This window comes from Pholis gunnellus, assembly GCF_910591455.1.
Source record: "Pholis gunnellus genome assembly, chromosome: 7".
Lineage (NCBI taxonomy): Eukaryota > Metazoa > Chordata > Actinopteri > Perciformes > Pholidae > Pholis > Pholis gunnellus.
In genome coordinates, this window is record NC_136533.1 from 12689860 (window position 1) to 12709033 (window position 19174).

Here is a 19174-nt window from a genome sequence, read left to right on the forward strand (position 1 = left end):
AGACACGCTGTGTGTAACGACGAATCAAAGTAAGTGACATGAGTCTGCATTCATAAATGTCTCTACTTATATTGGGTAGAGCAAAAAGTTCAATAACTATACATGAGCTGTTAAATACACGCATTATGGTGAGTTTGAAAGCCAATAAATAACTGACTTCAAAGTTATTAGGAAGATGTTTTACGTCGACCTCGAGTTCTGTTATGGAAAAACATTAATTTGAACATTTCACAGTATTGACAGCTCTCACTCAATGTTTAATAGCATATTGATGTCCACTTAATTGTAGGGAAAGTATTTAATAAGCTTTCCTCTTGTATGCTACAATTAACACTCATAAATCTTGGATGTCATTTCTTAATCATGACGAGGTGTGCATGAAGCCGACACCTTTGGCGTTCTGTTGAGTTATTCAGTGCTGGAGTTGGGCGATTGTAGACATGTTCGTCCTTTATAACATTTATCTGCACTGAACGTCACTTTCAGCTCATTTATACAAAACGTAAGTTTGACTTTTTACTGAGGCTTTGTAGTCTTCTGACTAAAATCAGTTTAAGATCCTTCTTTAGACAAACATTTGTTCACATCTACGTCTTTACAGCAGGGGGCAGTCAAACACTGCAGATTATTACAAAAACTGAATTTCAACAAACGCTCTCACAGCAACAGAGACAAGAGGACACCTCATTAACAAGACATTTTCTTTTATTCAATAAATAATTTACATTATAAACAGCTGGCGTGTGGCACCACATTTGCTTTACATACAAACAGTTTGATCTTTCTGGCATTTCCCATTCAGCTATTTTTTTTAAAACTCTTTTCTACCATTACAAGTCTGACACAGAAATTCAAACAAATTAAGAGCTAAATGGAAGAGAAAACATAAAGTGCTTTAAACTCAAAAACACGAACACCCCGGAACATGTTTCTAGATGATGTGGACTGCATTCAGCACGTTGTAGATAAAGTGATGACAACCAGCATTTTATCACTTCCTCTGTACTGATATTCTGTTCTGTGGTGTTCATGTTTTTGTAAGAAATCCCTTTTCAAATAAAAAAAAAGGTTCACATTCACCAAAACATCTGATGTACAAAAACAGGCGTGATAAATTCAAAACACAACTGGTAATATACAAATTTAAAACTCACAAAACATATGTACAAACTCACATTTCAAATGTAGAACCATATACTGTAAAACTCACAACACAAATTACATCTATTAACACAAGATTCAACATTACAATCATTTGTTTGCGTGACCTCTTTTGTTGTTGTTGTCAAACTGCACCATTACATGTTCCAAATAGCAGTAGTAAAGCCTGCCAAATACTTCAGTGTAAAGGATGAATGACCGTAGAACTGTGCCGGAGCAGTAACTGTATCTACATGGAGGACTTGCACATTTCCAGATACTGCAGCTGAGCGCCAAAGTTCAAAATGGAAAGTGTTCGCATGAAACACAAGAAAAGCAACGGTTGCGACTGCTAAAACAAAAACCAATGCTGCTTTTACAGTGTGTTACTGTAATGCATTATTCACCAACAAACACAAGTTATAATACAATTAAGAATCCCCCTAAATGTCAATTGTTAAAAGACTGAAAGATGGAAAATTCAGTTGTTGGGGGAAATGTTGGCACGAGGGCTTGTTCTTTGGCAATGACTTAAGCCATGAAATCACGTCTACCGACATATGCTTATCGTTTACGCACAAAGCCACGGTCAGGTCAGCACACCGGTCATCTATAAAATGCTGAACCGACGTCTTTACAGCTAGTACTAACAGTATCTACACCACAGACTTGAAACGGAGAGTTCAATTCACAAAATGCTATCTAAGAGGTGTTTAAGTTCGACAGGTTGATCTACATTCTGTAAACGCTATGAGTGCCCTGAACTACGGTTGTTCTTTTGCTTTTCTTGTTCGCTACATTCACATTACAGACGTAAAATACAAAACACTGTGTGATCAACACGTCAGCCCAAACAATGGAGTAAAAAGGTCATATGACGCTGAAGAGAGATTATTCTTTTTTTTTAAATTCATTTCCCTTTTGGGATTTACTACTTGGCAGATAAGAAGTCCATATTGACCGATTGTGGAGCGCCTCATCTTTTCTATTTCTGAAATGTTGGGGTTCCACAGACTTGAGAAAGATTTCTCCTGGACCCACAAACACACTAAATTAACCACAGATGCTGAGTTCTGCACACATATTTGACTAATGCACACACACACACACACACACACCCACACACACACAATTGTATTACAATATGACCCATTAATCTCCACAGCAGACAACTGGAGACGCTGCTCTGACATCCTTTTGGCTGAGTGCTTCCTCCAAAAAGGCTCCGGCTTTTCCAAAGCTGGAAACTAATCAAACATAGAGCAGCTTCTGGCCTTAGGTTAACAAAAGCCCCTGTCAGGTCCTCTCGCGTCGCCACATGAGCCACGGAGAGCTTCACTGGCTCGGCACCAATGAGTGGATCAGGAGAGGGAGGATCAGCAAACTCTTCTTTCTGCAAAAGATCATCTTGTCCGGCTTCCCATAGGCATGCGGGCCCGGTGAGAATGTGGGATTTAATCCCAGGTGGATATCCTGAGCTCTGGAGTAGCTGGGCTCTCTCACCGCTGCTCTCATCAAAGACCGGTCCTATGAACCAGCTAAACACACGTGATGATAGGTGGGAGCACGGCGACCTCTACTTGTCACTGAAGTCGAGACATGACAATCCTACTAAAATGAGGCTCAGGGCCTGGGAGGACTCTACTGGCAAGCCACCAGGCAAGTCTCAGGACCTGAGCAGACGAGAGAGGAGCCAATGCACGACACAGTGACGGTACTCTAACACTCACTGACGGATACAACACGAGGATACTGCTGTGACGCGACTATAGATGAACTGTGCAACATTCGACCCACAGTAAGACAGCAAGGACGTTGAGGAAGAGGAGTGAAAGGAAACTTTTGCCCCTCGGGCCGGCATTACTCATAAAAGCGTCCTTTTCAAAGATGTGGTATCTCTTGCTGTTTGAGTGGAGCATTTTTACATCCTCAAAGGCGTAGTAGGCGGCCATGGTGAAGTTGATGTCTCCAGAGGAGAGGAGGTCAAACACGCACGACTGAAAGTACAGGTCCTCCACCGGGAGCCGCTCTTTGCATTTGGCCTTGGCCGACTGGTAGGTAAATCCGTGCGCCGCGGTGCCGCCCCTGACCCTGCCCGCGGCGCTGTGGGCCTCCGCCGCTCGGACCTTGAAGCTCCTGAAGTCGATGCGCTGGTTGGCGGGGCAGCCGTGGAGACACAGGTACAGGTCCTGGTCGTCGCCTTCCTCCACCGAGTTCACGACTTCCTCTGGCATCCGCACGGCAAAGGTCAGGTAGCGGCCCACCTGCCGGACCACTATGGTTGTGCCAATGTACTTGGCCTGAATCTCCACGTGCTGCCCGGGAACCTTCTCCACCACGCGCAGAGTGTTCGCTCCGTGCCGATCCCCTCCGTTCTTGGAGCCGTCTGCAAATGCGGCCGGCAGCTCATCCGTCTCTGCGTGGTACATCTTCTGGTCCACGCATTCCTGGAAATTCTTAAAGATGATTGTCAGCTGCGGGAGAACAGAAAGGGAAAGACATCTCAGCGTAATTCAACGTGTGCGTTTGCCTTTCTCATAAATGCAAGTGTGTACACATTAGTTGCAGTGCTTTTCTGGAATGCTGGTAAAATGCAGTAGATGTAAATTCTTAAAAAAAAAAAAAGGGAAGTGCTTATAGATTTGCATTAAGAACAAGTTTGTGCTATATGTGCCATCCACCCCACTTAAGTGTCCCATTTCAGCACTGGCTCAACATGGGGGAGGCCAAGGTAAACGCCCTCAAAAAACACGAGTCTCGGCCATGTAAAATCAGGCCTCAGTTTGCAGACACAAAGACGATCCATTCATAGCGCTGAAGAACCTGCCTGTGAACCCCACAACTATGCTCCGGGGAGTGGCGTCGGGCCAGGACGGAGCGATACACTCTGCAGCTAATTAAGGGAGACCGCTCAGGACGAGGCAAGCTTGGTTTCGTCGGGACACCAATGAGCCATTGTCGGAGCGGCGACACCAGGAGAAGCCGAGGGACCGATGTCTGCTCGCTTGTGACAGAGGACGGGGGAGTCTACAGAATACGCCATTAGCATGACAATTTATCTGTTGCACCAGTTCCGTGTCAACTCCCTCCACCCTCGGGGGAACATTTCCCACCTACATTAACTTCTGTTTTTTTTTCTCTCTCTCTCTCTCACTGGATCATTTCTAAAGCTTTTAATGAAAACAAACAAAAATGCCTCCATTATCCCTCCATCAGAATTAAGATGGCAATAAGCAGACAGTTTTATTTGCTGTAGCAAGAGTAATGCAGCAACACAGAGCTCTGCTATTGCAGATCTTTTTAGCAGAGGGGCCTTGTTTGCACAGGTGGCATTGGCTCTTGCCTTGTTTTCCCTTTGTCCAGAATCAAGATCTTTAAAAAGGTTGTCTCATTTGCTTCCAAGAACAGCATTATAAAAAAGTCATTACTTTAAAAGCTTTAAAAAAAGAAAAACATACTTAATCGAGTATCATTAAGAAACCGTAATTGCAGAAAATTATTCTTTCTACAAATGTACATAAGGACAAAATGATCTTGCCGTATGCCTCGGTCTAAATACCTCAGTTTTGAGACTCTGCAAAGTGGCTGAGCTCCAGAATCATTGCTGTCAAAACGTTGCCAACTACAAATTCTCCTACTTCTTTGTTTTTGACCTCAAGTTCTACTGAAAGCCATTTCAGAGACAGACATCCAAACGAACCCATGTACCATTAAACAAAACAACAATAACGAGGAATGCACGGCTGATAAAGCCGGGAAAGAAAATATCTCATAATGGAGTGAAAATGTCTACAGCTCGGTGCAGACACAACGCTTCTCAACCTAATGGGCTCAGTGTGGACTGCACTCTAAGTAGGCCAAACATCAGTGCGAGCTGTCCACAGTGAAAAGTGAAAATGGAGCCTCGTGTTAACAGTTGACGCAGCACCGCTGTTATAATACTAACATATAATTTATAAAGCTTATCACGATCTTTGCAATGGAGCTGGATTTGGCTTCATTGTGGACCTCATCCAAACACTAACCAGAGTCCACAGTTTGACAGAGAAGCAGCCCCACAGCAGCTCTGACCAACAGACCACATGAAAGACGACACTCGTACAAACCAAAATATGAACAGTAGGATGATCTGATGCAACTAACATGTAAAATCAATGAAGCAAAGTTGTATGCTTTTTTATGTCTGACCAACAGTCAAAACCTCACATATATTCAATGTAAAATAATAATAAAACAGATTAAAAAACTTCACATCGGAGAAGCTAGAACAGCCATTTTTGGCACTTTTGATTTATATATTACTTCAATGATTAATTGATTGTCACAACTGTTGCTGAACATTTTTCTGTTGATTGTAGAGCTGAAACAACTGCTTGATTCATTTATTAGTCTTGCAAAAATGTCTAAAATGTCCTTGTTCCAGCTTCTCAAATGTGAGAATCTGCTGCTTTTCTTTGACTTATGTGATAGTAAACTGAATATGTTGGACTGTTGGACAGTTGTCGCCATGGACATTTTTCATCGATTAATGGAGAAATGAATACCAGCCCTAAGTTGATTAAGAGTTATTGCTTTTGAACTAAGTAGACCACATTGACATGCATACAGGACGAAGAGACCGGATCCCCACCTTGCTTGTGGCGGTGGCCAAAGACCCCGGCACCACAGGAGTGTTGGTCACCTGGACAGACAGGTATTTGTTGTGGATGAGCGGCCAGGCTCCTTTCACCTTACATGTCTGGAAGTCATCGCCAAATGTTCGGAGGTGTGGATCTCCAAAGAAGCCACAGTGGGTGTAGTTGGGCGGCGCGGTGTTGCGGTGAAGACTGCGCTCATAGTGGCACACTTCTGGGCCGTCCGAGCGCTCCTGGCTGTCGGGCAGCAGCGGCGGAGGCGGAGGAGGAAGAGGGGTGCGGGCGTGCGGTTGGGACGTCGGCCCCTCCTTGGAGCAGTTGTGTTGGCTCATTAGATCCTCTATGCCATGCTGGGCGGAGTGGTACGCCAGGTCCCCCCTGCAGGTCCGCGCAGTCCGCTGTACACAGCTGTTGTACGATCGCAGTGCGGTGCAAAACTCCTCCTCTGGGCCAGAGTTTGAGGTGGAGGCCCAAAATTCGGAGTTACACTTGAGGATCTTGCACTGCAGGCTCACTGTCAGGGAGGAACAATAGACAGTTTGAACAAAAGAAGCAAACCACAGGACACCATGCCATTTAGAAACCTGATCAAGACACAGGGGGGAAAAAAGCTATAAATACACTTTGGCTGTTATTGATGGTAGTTTTGAAGCACAGATTTAAATAATACTGAATCTAAAACAAGAATAATCAACATTTCCAACTAAGCGTAAATGCCCACACAGCCTTTGTGGTTAGGCCGCAGTGCCAAATACTATACATCAAGTTATACACATTTCAATAATAGCAAAGTAGGAACTCTTATAGTTTGTCACATACTTTGTTTTGTCTATTATCTAGTTGGCATCTGGTCAAAATTTGAAAAAAACTCAAATGCTAGAAAAAATAAATAGAAAGTAAACGCCTCATTCTATATTTGCTGCTGAGGTTTGTTTGCACATCATTTAAAAAAGGACAAATAACATAATGCCAATATGTATACAAATCTTTTCCCAGCATGAAACACTGTTTTTGTGCAAACAGTGAACTAAACGCAGCTCTGAACAGCCCTCTGGTCAACCTTTCACACTCATTGGCTTTTGGTTAATGTAAAAGTAAAAATTGCCATTTGGGAATCCTAATCCACACCTTTAGTGATAATAAACGCTCCTGACCCTCCAACTAGATTGCCACATCCGTCCAACTCTTTACACAATGTTCTTTAAACATTTCTAAGATTGCCTTTTTGTCACACCATGTTTGACTAGTATTACCTTTGACTAATAAAGCATTTATTTGAATAGACCGTGAGAAGTTTCACCCAAAGCCATATCAACACTTTGAAGTAACACTTTAAACGATATCCCTCCTGAAAGCTTCGCCGCAGCTCTCTCCAACCCCCTAAACGGCCTCTCCATCTTCCACCCATTTGATAGACGGCAATAAACTAATCTTGATCTCAACCATCAGTGCATTATCCCTTTGTTGTTTGACTTAAGAGGGAAACTGATAAGGGTTTGGCAAACATGCAAGGTGAGCTGAAATAGGTATCCACACTGCAAAAAGTTAACCACTGCAATCATCCCATTGTCAAATTACAAGGATATTAAGACAATTTAAACCCAGAAATGTGGGAGGCTAATATAAAAGCTACACAGTCACTGCAACAGTTCACTGGACCTTTTAAAAAAAAATCTTCAACAAAATTGCTATTATAGTGGATTTTTTGACATATATGTTAAAACTGGCGCATTCAAACCATAATCCCACCACCGCACTCTCTACAGAAACTTTTAATGGCAGCAATTAAAACATCTCAAAGTGTTATTCCCTGCTTAATTAATAACTTAACTTAAAGTTCTTCAAGGAGCCACTGCAAAACACCGAGGCATGCACCATCCCCCAAACAAAACAAGAGTTGGGGGCTGCAGCAGCTCCAAAGGGACCTCTCACTTTGTTTAGTCTTTCTCCAATAAAATAGTAAAACATTGAATAAAGCTAACGCTGCTTGAACTACTCACATGTTGTAATGGCTGTAATGGCTGTTAACGTTCAAGCCTGTTGTAATATTTTTTTTTTAAACAGACGTCTGCACGTAAACACTACAAACCCCAAAATCTCGGTGATCTGGAGTCTAGTAGATTTTAATCATTGTTGCAGTGATTTTACATGCAATTCCAACTGATTTGCTGCAGCGACTTATACATGCATCGATATTTTTTATAGCAATTTGCCAACTTCAGCAAAAACCGTATCATATGGTGGTGTACCATGTTAAACCGTATCAGTGAAAACATGCCAGTGGGTCGCTTTGAAAAAAAAAAAAGAAAAAAAAAAAACTTTATTTGAAAACTTTTGCTTTTTAATTTAAAAGTAACAGAAAAGTATCATCTTACCGCAGGGGAAGAGCGAGAGAAACACCGCGAGGACTCTGCACACGTCAAGCGCCGAGGCTCTTCCTCTTTCCCCCATAACCGTCCATCCAGCTCGGGGTCGCTCTGCACTCCTCTCCCTGGTGGTCACACCGGGTTAAGGAAAGGACAGAGGAGACGAGTTAGAGCCACACCGAGTCCTCGTTGAGAAAACCCACAAAAAGTCCCATAAAAGAGGTCTGAAGTCCCGTCGTCTCATCACTGACTGGTAACAAGTTGTTTTTGCCCTCTTGGCTGTGAGCGAACACTCAGTGCGGGACAAGCGGCTGAAAGCAGCCAGGCAATCTGTCTTCCTTTTAGGGAGTGTCGAGAAGGAGCACAGCGGACACACTGAACCAATCACGGCTCTCTGTTCTGCCCTTAAACCCCCTCTGCACGTTTCAAATTTCAACTCAATGTGCAGACTTGTTCGACGACGACCGAGGCTTCACGACCCACAACGTGCTCGTCCACGACGCCGTGTGTACGAAAGGTCTGATCGGAAGCATGTGTGTGGAGATCAACACAGAGGGAAAGAGAGTTGGAAAACGACAACATACAATGTAAGCAAACATTGCGTTTATTCTCACATAGCTGTGAATGATCTGCCCTTCATATCAGCACTCATTGCCGTGTTTAAACCTGAGACATAATAATGCATTACTTAAAATGGTGGCTGCAAGCCAAGTTGCCCCTTTTCATCCTCACAGACCCACTGGTAGGCCAACTAACTCACACTGTGCAGCCAAACATCCACATAACATTATTTTATGTTCTAGTGGAGACCCTAAAGGTTCCAAAGATGCCAATTTGGTCAAACTGAATGTTGGATACATGTGAACAAAATGACGTGGAAGACACAGAGAATATTCCCATTTGATGAAATGGTGAAGCCCAAATAATTCAGGATTGAATATTTCACTCAGCGTAAACACCACGTATGGAATTTGAACAAGCTGTTTTGTAATTTATATGAGACCTGCCCCCAACAATTATTTTCATGATTGATTAATCAGCTTATTGTTTTATTGATCATTTATTTTTTCTACGTAATAAAATGTGAGACCGTAGTGGAGATTGGCCATCACAGTTTCCCAAAGCTCACATATTCACATTGGCTGTTTTGTCCAACCAGCAATCCGAAACCAAAAGATATTTAGATACATTAAATACAAAAACATCAAATCTTCATGTTCGACGGGGTGTAACAAGCGAATATTTTGCACGTTTGCTCCAAAAAAATCCTTGAATGATTAACCAATTATCAAAAAAGTTGCAGAAAAAGTTTCCGTTGATTGACAAATGTATAAATTGCCAAATAGTTGCAGCTCTATGTGTCAGACATACTGTCAGACAAACTGGAACTTAAAAGGGTTCTAATGGAATTCAACTGCCAAAACATAAAATCAAACTGAATATTAAAGGGTGGAAGTAAAGAAAGCACAATTAGATTCCATCCAGCATTTAAAAACCCACTTTGTGAAATATGCCTGTAATTATATGATAGTGACAACTCATCCTCGGTTGTTAAATTCCCCGAAAAAACACTAAGAACATGAGCGGTGTGTTCTCAATGATACCTACAGCGTTGGACAGGACATTGTACTCTTTACTGATAGCACTAGTTCCCCGTTACCCAGCATATAACTACCAACCATGATGCCTTGCTGTAGTTTAAACAACCCAACAGTACATGAAGTAATCAAAGCCATAACCGCAGTACATACGCAGGTTACCACATCAGCAGTGAGAAAGGGACCACAAGGAGTGCGTTGATTTAAAGTACAACTAAGAATGCAGGACTTGTAATAGAGTGGGCCTATTTAATGCATGTTAGTTTAAAGGATTTGAATACATTTCCACAAAGAGCAGGCCGTGATCCCCTCCTCTAAAAGGCGCAGTACCACCTTCTTTGATTATCTTGTACAAATGACACATTCCTGCTGTCTTTTACTGACATTTACACCAAAATACTACCACACAGATGGCAGCACACTCAGGTTATGGCTGGCTGTACGGTATTTTTCCATAGTACGGTGAACGTCTTTGTGAATGCTTGCTGTCCCTCTCGTGGATGATGGATACGTTCCTGTACAATGAGGTCTGAGCCTACACATGTTTTCAACAAGGGTGGCCCTGTGCCGACTGATTCCCTCTAATATACCATGTATTCACATCTAAAATGAATGACTGCCACCGAAATGTGAGTGATTCACACGTTAGTGGACGGTTCACATCACATTCGGAAAATAGATGGTGCAGATTGTAGATTTGAAACCTGTTGCAGCGACTTTGCAAACAATGGTGTCTGTATATTATTTACTATCAAGATGCTAATATCTTTTGTTCTGCTCATATACTCAATTATTGGTCTTTAATTTATTGGTTGACTATGAAATCTTTAGCAGATTACTTGTTTCTGAATTGCCTTTTTATGAACAATAAGCTAATAGTTGTCATTACATTTCTGGCAACACAATAGTCACAAGTAAGCTTTGGTCTTTATTAATAGATATTTAGAGATGCAGTCACAGTGTTCATTTGCAAAGTGACAATGATACTAGAGGAACTAATCATTTTACTGATTTTTTGTTTACGAATAACAATTCCTTTTGAAGTCTACAATCCATTTCTTCAGTTAGGACCTATATATTCCTTATTCTGTATAAAAATATCTGATTTTAATTACAGAGTCAATGATTAGTCGATTAAAAAATGAGTCAATCGTCAACTATTTCGGTGGCAAAAATGCCAACCACTGGTTTCAGCTTCACAAATGCAAAGATTCATCGTTTTATTCAACGTTTTATATCACTGTAAGAATGAATGTCTTTGTGTTTTGGGCTGTTTGTTGGGAATATAGAAGCAATATGAACTCATCAGCTTGAGCTCTGACACATTGTGATGCCATTTCTGACTAATTTTCTGAAATTTGATAGACTTAATGATTAAATCAATTGCAAAAATAATGATTCGCTGCCGGTCTGCAGCCCTAATTCTCATCACAAAGGCACATTTTATCAGTTTGACTACAGCACCAATCAAAATGAGGTCAGGTTTCTTCTCCCCAATAGGCTTTTCTCCTCAAGCATTTGCTATCGGCTATACTTTGGCCTTTGCATGATAGTTTTAGTGTGTGATCAATCAACAGATTGTTTAATTGCTAATTAATTGAAATGACTTTTACCTGGGATTTAACATCTCCATCGGTAAATGACACACAAGAAACAGCTTTCCAGAGAGATTTCTATAGACACATCAGGCAGATCATGTGCTCCACATGCTGCGACAGGTGAAGGTGACATCATTTAACAATAAAACATCTCCATAAATCCAGTAGATATAATCCAATGGTGTGCTTTAAATCTTTGATATCACCTGTCAAACCTGACAGCGTTTCGACATTTTCATCCACTGAATATAGTGCAATGTAAGTAATACTGGTGAAGCGCTTCATCTCTTCTTCAGTGTCGAATTGTGCACAACATTTTTATATGCGTCTGTATCAATGGTCACAGCGGACTGATCCTCTTTTCCAACAGATGGCGCTTGTTATGAGCTCTGATATGAAACCTCAAATCACGACACAAACGCACATGGCATTACGAGGACAACCAAACCTGTCATTAAATCCGAGCTTTATGGACAACTCGTCTATTGCTCTAATTACATGCTGTCATGCAATTGGGATTTTAAAAAGGTGTAAATCTGCAGCCAGCAGGCGCATTTGTCCTGTTGCACTGCCTTGAAGAAGATCCTTCTTTTCATTGCATGTCAGATAGAAGTAATAGCCTCAACGCTATTTATGTTTAGGAGCCGATAAATGCTGACGTGATGCATGAAATAGTGCTGCATACTTCAATATTTAAAAATGCACGAGGTGAAGTGAATGCAGTTTTTATGCGTAATTCTTGAGTGACACTTGCAAATGGTTAACGTTGTTAATATTGTAGAACTCGAGCTCTCCTGAATGTACATCTGAATATATATATACATATTTTAGGACATGGTGATACAGTTTAAAACCCCTGTCAGCTCGGCAAAAACTGTCAAGACTCCTGCGTAAAATATACTCCGATAACATTTATTACAATTCTAAATAAGTCTCGAACTAAAGATAAACCAACCTTGGCGACTGCATGGGCTCTCCACGACTCTGGGAGTCTTGCAGGAACCCGAAGGACAGCGAACAGCAGCGAGAGAGAGAGAGAAAGAGAGAGAGCAGACTCCTAAAAAATCTCCCCCTTCAAAAAAAACTCGTCCTGTGTGTCACTGTAATCCGAAATCAAACGCACTCAGTGGCTTTCTGAGTGTTAAATCCGCAAATCTGTGCATGATGTCCACCGATCTTCTTCTCGGTGAAATGAAAGTGCTTTTTTTCCTTCTTCTTTTTAGTTGGGATTTATTTAAAAAGACACTTCTCGCACCCGGGGGTGGGTGGGTGGGGGGGTGTCTCAAATCTCTGCAGCCATTGCTTAACTCATTTGACTATCGGTCGATCGGAAAGGAGACATTAAGTCCAGTAATTGCCCTCATCCGCGCGTTGAATCCAAATTGTTAGTTATGGTCGACGTCAGGGAGAGAAAAAAAGCCCCGAGGGCGAAGCTGCTGCTGCTGCTGCGTACGTACGGCCCGATGTGCTGTCTGGATGTTGTGAAATGGCTCGTTAGAAAGTGTGAGAGAGACAATGATCGGCTCTGCATGACGCCGCTGGGAGCCCCAAATCTCAGCTGTGGACCCCCCCCCCCCCCCCCCCTTTTTTTTTTCTTTCTCCAAATAGTTGTTCTCTCTGTGGGAGATAGGACTCCTCAGATTAGGATCGAAAAACAGTGATTTGTACAATGTTATTTTCTGTTAAAGCAACTGGAAGTAAATCCATGTGATGTCAGCTTCCACTTGAATTGTTATTTTCTTCATAGTCATATATGCCCAATTTTCACCTTTTGACAACACCAGAAGGGCTACATTTAAAATGGACTGAACAGCTACTTAATTTCCACATCTTTATTATTTTGTGTTTTTGTGTTTAAATACCCCCTAACTGTTAGATCCAGTCCCTCACCAGATAACCTTTACCAGATCCTCATCCCTGCAAATCACAGGTTGGAAAAAGACAAATCCATAATAATCAGGATTTAAGGAGGATCAGATGGACAAACACTTTGCATCAGGGAGGAGGGGGGTGGGGTATGCTCAAAGGCAGAGAGGGTTGCATGGAGGCTGCACCTGTGTTTTAGGATCAGACTGCATGCAGGAAAATACCACAACCCCCGCCCCCCCCTTTCCTCTTGAGCTTTTCCAGTCTCCACTCTGTATAACATAACTGGTTCTCTCTGCTCCAGTTTTCGTCTGATCAGGAAAATCCATCACACCAGGGAGTGCAAAGACTTACAGCTGGCTATCTGACTGAAAAAAAGCAGAGTGACCAGTCCAGTGTTCTTACTGTCTGCCAGGTTTGTAATTGACATGCACAATCAAGCAGAATAGCAGCGCTGATAGTTAAAACCCCTGTGATTTAACCTTCTATTGACGCTGATGTCGAAGCCGTCGTTAGCATGCAGCTACAGGACAGAGCTGTCACATTACATCATCCCTTTGTGCAACCAGCAAGAAACTGACCCCATGTAATCCACTCGTTTACTATCACTGCCCAGTCCTGCCCTCTCCAGATGGCCACTGAGAGGCAGCATATTTTAAATTGATGTAACATAAGAACATGAAAGAGGGACACCCCGGTGTGTAGAGAATGGTTTTAGAGGTGCCGGATGCCGGCCACATCTCAAACACAGCTGGCGTATACTCGCTGCTCTTGCTGAAGTATTATGGCGAGTTAACACAACAGATCTGCTTTACATATCACCAGATTAGTAAAAGACTTTGATTTTTTTTGTTCAGTGTCTGCTTCATTTTACAGTAGAAATCGGTGACAGTCAGCCATGTAACTATATTACCGGCTCAAATGAAAGAAGCCTTGAGTAATGCCTACCCTTGGGGCTCTCTGTGATTTCCTTTATTAGCCTGTGATTTCTGTTAAAGCTATATAAAGGTAGAAACAGAAGAAACATCTGCCAGAGAGCATACAATTCCTGTGAGACCAATGTAAAAAAAGACTATAGCTTCTTGATCCCGGCAGAGACATTTATTTTTCAAACCGTGTGATATGAAAACATATATATATATATTCAGAAAAGACTGGCTTACTTATTGATTTTACACAAACCTTCCTGAGGTACTGAATTATAAGAAGTTGCTACAAGATAAATCATGAACCGAAAACTGTAGGTCCAACCAACGCATTCAAATCTTGCTTCACTTTCCGGTCATCAGATCATCTCATGCTGTACTTCCCCAGCAGTGCAGGATCAAAGGTTCACTGTTGTCTTCTTATTACAGGACAGTCATGATTTCAGATAACAATGATTATTTATATAAGAAATGTCTCTTAACAGCTGACCACATGTTGCGATGACATTATGAAAGGCATGCAGGAAACTAGTCAGCATTAGTTTTTGAGTCACCAAACTCAAAAAGTGTGCTCTTACTGACCTTCCACTTTTCTATTGAACTCCCGCAGCATAATAATAATCTCTGAAGCTCCCAACAGATTTGACAGGGGCTGTTGGAGATTACAGACACATTATCTTGAAATGTTTTTGAACATTATCTTTTTTTGTTAATTGTACACCGTTTAAAAGATATTAATACCGTATCATGTGGAGTTGATCAGAATTTCACATGTGTAACCTGTGAGAGAGCTAAAAAGATTGCTGCAATTATTTTGATAATCAATTAACCGTTTAGGTAATATCTATTTCCAATTTCAATCTTCTGCTTTTCTGCTTTTCTTTGCCTTATCTGTTAATAATGTAATATAATAATGTGTATCTTTATGCTTTTGACCTTTGGTCAGACAAGGCATTTAATTACTATCTTCTGACATTTATAAACCAAACAGTGAATCCATTTATTGAGAAAATAATTGTTAGTTGCAGCCCTAATATGCAATCATAACAGTTGATTACATCTGAAAAGTAAAGAACCATATTTTTAATTTGTTTTCTTCATAATTACAGCATAAAAGAGTTTGGAAGTTATTTAGCTTTAAAGGAATATGTCAGAATTCTCCGAAACCTGTTGTGTTGCAAACAAAAGCTGCATTATCTGTTTTGATTTTAGACGTTGATTGTTTTTCTTCTCAATGCTGCCAAATTAATGAGGTTGAACAATTTTTTAATAAAAAATACAAACGGTATAAGACTGCATAAAATACATTTTCAGCATTCTTATGCTTACATAACGGTGCCATAACATACTGTATATAATGCTTCGAGTGTGATTTATCAGAGAAACCGATCTGCCATGTTGACTTAAAACAGGCTAATGTCTATCTGCTGCCTTTATTGTATTCTCCACACATCATAATATGCGTGACATGATATCCATTTATGTATAGGCCACGCATACTGTATATGCATTTCCCTCGGTGCGGACTATTGCATTGCTGGCACGGTATTATAAACATATCTTGTAGACCCCACTGAGATTATCAAATAGGACTTAAGAGCAATTTTCAGTGTTAAAACTGACCTTTTTCCGCCAACGGTTCCTCTTCTTCGAAAGGCTGTTAAATGAGAAAACAGAGTGAACCAGTGAGAGTCCCTTGGTATTCAGTGAAGAAACAAATAAGAGGGGGTAGTGCATCAACCAGCACAGTCTTTGGTAATAAGGTGTGAGCATGAATTCAAAACATTTTATTAAGAGGTGATATATGGGGCTCCGATACTGTGTGGAATTACTTCCACCGTCAGTAACAATATGTATGCTTGCACATTGGCCCGTTCGTGCACACAGAGGAATGGGCTTGAATGTTCAAACCCTCATTACGGAATCTCCTTTCTCATTTTAAGCAGAAGAGAAGAGGGTTTTCTTTTTTTCTGTCTTTCTAAAGCCAGACTGCAATCCAGCGAGAATTATGCACACTGTTTAATTCCAGACATGGACCGAACTAGACAGAGTGTGTACAGACGGCAAGACAAATAATTAGCTCCGCCGCTAAACACAACTGATCTCAGTGAAAGACACAACACATCAAGCCAAATTTTGGGGAGCACCATTAGTGAATAAATAACCGCTTTAGACCATGAATGATCATTACAATTTATTCACCTGACAGGGTTGAAAAAACAAACAAACATGATGTTGGTGAGAAGCCATGACTCCATTATCATGCAAGATGCCATGAATGCATGCGAGACTGAGGCTTATCTTAATACAACAGCTGCCTTTTTAATTTCCTGCTTCTGAAATTCTGTGCAAAAAGTGAAGGACTCAGTTTATGAACATAAAATTGGTTATGGTTATGGTTTTCTTCATACAGTGCGAAACGTCTTTCCAGCAATTTAATTTATAGTAATTCACAACAAATCAGTCTCAGAAATAATAAGCAATCTTGGAATTAGGCCTCCATTTGTCTATACTGTCATAAAAACAATGGCTTTTTTAGCATTTTACACAGACAATGGAAATAGGTGATCCACGTTTTACTTCAAGTAAACAAAGATTTAATTCGGAAATTGCATGGATCACTTTTATTCTTTAGACTATTTAAACAATAATATTTAACATTTCTTTGTTGGGAAACCTATTGTACTCACAGCTGTTTTAGCAGCTTTCAGTTAAGTATTCTAGTAGAAATATTTGGCAACTCTCTGTAACTTCCTATCAGACCAGTATTTCCCCACCATCTAAACTCTGGTTATACATCACTGATGCATGTCACTGACAGAAATAGGAGCACAGACAAAGTGTAGACTTAATAACAGCAAACTGAGTCACAGTCTTAGTGCTGCTATTTGTATTCTGTGCATTTTGTCAGCAAGCCGGAATTCTTCACAGTTCTTTTATGTCTTTGCTTCTTCTGCTCGGTGGTTGAACTTTACTAGAGTTCTGCAGTGTTGTCCTGTATACACAGCTGCAGGTGCTACGTCATGCCCTTCCTTTTGTCCCATCTTGTCACAATAGCTGCAGAGGAAAGCTCAGGTTTTTGTCGTTGCCAGCAAATTATCAGCAGGCCCAAAATCACTTTGCAGCCTTCGTGCTCTGCTGATAGTGAGAAAAAAGGAATCAGGCTGATTCTTTAAGCTGCATGGAGAATCTGAAGCATGAGTGTTTGCTGTTGCCTTCACGTTTATCACATAAATAAACTTTAGAAAACACCACAATGCTGAAATCTGATAAGCCACAATCTGAAATGTATTTCTAACTCGTCTAGCCAGTACATCTTCAGCATTATAGAACAAGTTTTTCATTGTTCACCTCTAGCCTCGACTGCTTCTACCTCTCTCTCACTTTATTACTTTGACCACACACATTGACTTTAAAGTAGCCTTCCCCAGCCAGGATAGCTGCTCCTACAAATCCCTCAAACCGCTCCATTTCACATTTTAATACACTAATTCCTTTACAATTTGCATAATGTCAAGCAAATGTGATCATTATTGCATGTAAAACTTTGGAGTCATTCCTTCTGATATCTGTGCAGTAAAGTATTTCATTTGCAATATAAATCGGCAGTCCTATTTTAGTTTTAAACAATTTTCACGGGTCAGTTGCTCGATATAATTTTAGAACAATCTGTCCAACAGCGTAATTGTATCCTCGGCGGGTGGAGGGAAATTAATTTGCAATTCTAAAGCACTAGAAAAAGATCATTTTCATGCTGACATATTTATAGTCTCCTTAAAACGGTCGGAGAGTGGAATTCAGTGGTGGCTGAAAGAACAGATGACTCTGAAACTCATTAAGATGTATGCTATCTCCTCAGCAGGCCAAAGAGGAGCCATTTACCATTAAATGCTCCAAAACATTTGCAAATGCCTCTTGTACTGTTACCCGAAGACAGCAGAGCCACAGCACTACTAAATGTCACCCATGTTCATATCCCTGTGCAGCCTTCTAGTCCACTTCATCTTTGTAAAGTGTGCGGTTGTTCATTAATGAGCTGCGGAAATGTCAGGGCTTTGGGTTCAGATTAATTGAAAAGCCCACGGACGTCTAATTACAGGAGAAATACTTACAGATATCCTCAGCCCTCAGACACAGTGGAGCTCCCCCCCAGGGCTAAATTATGCTTTTATTGATCGTCATATGTAAAATGATCCTGTAATTTCTCCGTCTCGGCTGTAGCAATAGAAGCAGGTTAATTGGATCAGACCCTTAAAAGGGGGGAAAAAAGAAAAACATTGGTGCTGAACAAGCTATAAAGGTTTGATTTGTTATGCCTTTGCTCGAGGATTGTGCTTTATATGCAATGAGGTTAATTAGCAGTCGAATGGTTGCGGAGCTCCACATTCCTTGTGGCTGTGATGGCGTCTGGTGTTTGGTCAGGTGTTTGTCGAACAGCGGAATGGAGATGGAGGCTGTTGAAGTTTTACTGACGGCTCTTCGTGGCGAGCGCCTCACACAGCAGGGCTCGCCTGAAAAGTTGTGAAACAGGAGGAGACCCGAGGCCCCCCCCCCCCCCAGAAAAAAAATCCCAATGCCAGAGCCAAAATAACATCAGTGAGTCATAGTTGCCTCCAGGCCACGTTGACTTTATCTCGTCTGTCTCAACACGCAGGCTAGTCCTCTCACCAGTAACTTTAATTAAAGCTAGAGTCACCACATATTTAACCTCATCGTAATGTCTCCACAACTGTACATTTGGTGATCTATGGCCGGCTTGCCCAAATTGCATAGAGAGTTATAAATCAAGATTTAGATTTATGTGATTAAAAATGATATTCCGATAAGGTGCAACTATTGTATGAATACAACTGAAATGTTTTAAAACCTCCCCTTGTCACGTGGCAGTTAAGTTACACTTTGTAGGGAAAAGCGTGAAAGTGAATGGTGGCTTTCATGACTAATATAGGAAAAGTCTGATCAGTCTGTATGCCTCTACTTGCCCATGTATTGTCTCTATTTCCTTTCATTTGCGCCAATCAAAGCAAACCAAAGAAGAAACATACC

General features: G+C 41.2%; 1 protein-coding gene across 1 annotated transcript; it reads right to left on the minus strand.

Annotated features, from left to right (window-relative positions):
• Positions 1-687: 687 nt before the first annotated feature.
• Positions 688-12717, minus strand: rgma (repulsive guidance molecule BMP co-receptor a). Its single transcript, XM_079162674.1, has 4 exons — positions 12292-12717; positions 8150-8265; positions 5771-6288; positions 688-3614 (listed from the first exon to the last, which is right to left on the minus strand). Exons 1-4 carry the CDS (start codon positions 12303-12305, stop codon positions 2907-2909), a joined length of 1356 nt encoding a protein of 451 aa, XP_079018800.1. The 5' UTR covers positions 12306-12717; the 3' UTR covers positions 688-2906.
• Between the last annotated feature and the right edge of the window lie 6457 nt (positions 12718-19174).

What these genes read in the sequence shown, in the direction of transcription:
- rgma (XM_079162674.1), bottom strand. An exon ending in TCTCTCGCTCTTCCCCTGCG is followed by an intron (nt 6,289 to 8,149) that starts GTAAGATGATAC and finishes CCTCCCTGACAG; the next exon opens with TGAGCCTGCAGTGCAAGATC. An exon ending in TGGCCACCGCCACAAGCAAG is followed by an intron (nt 3,615 to 5,770) that starts GTGGGGATCCGG and finishes GTTCTCCCGCAG; the next exon opens with CTGACAATCATCTTTAAGAA.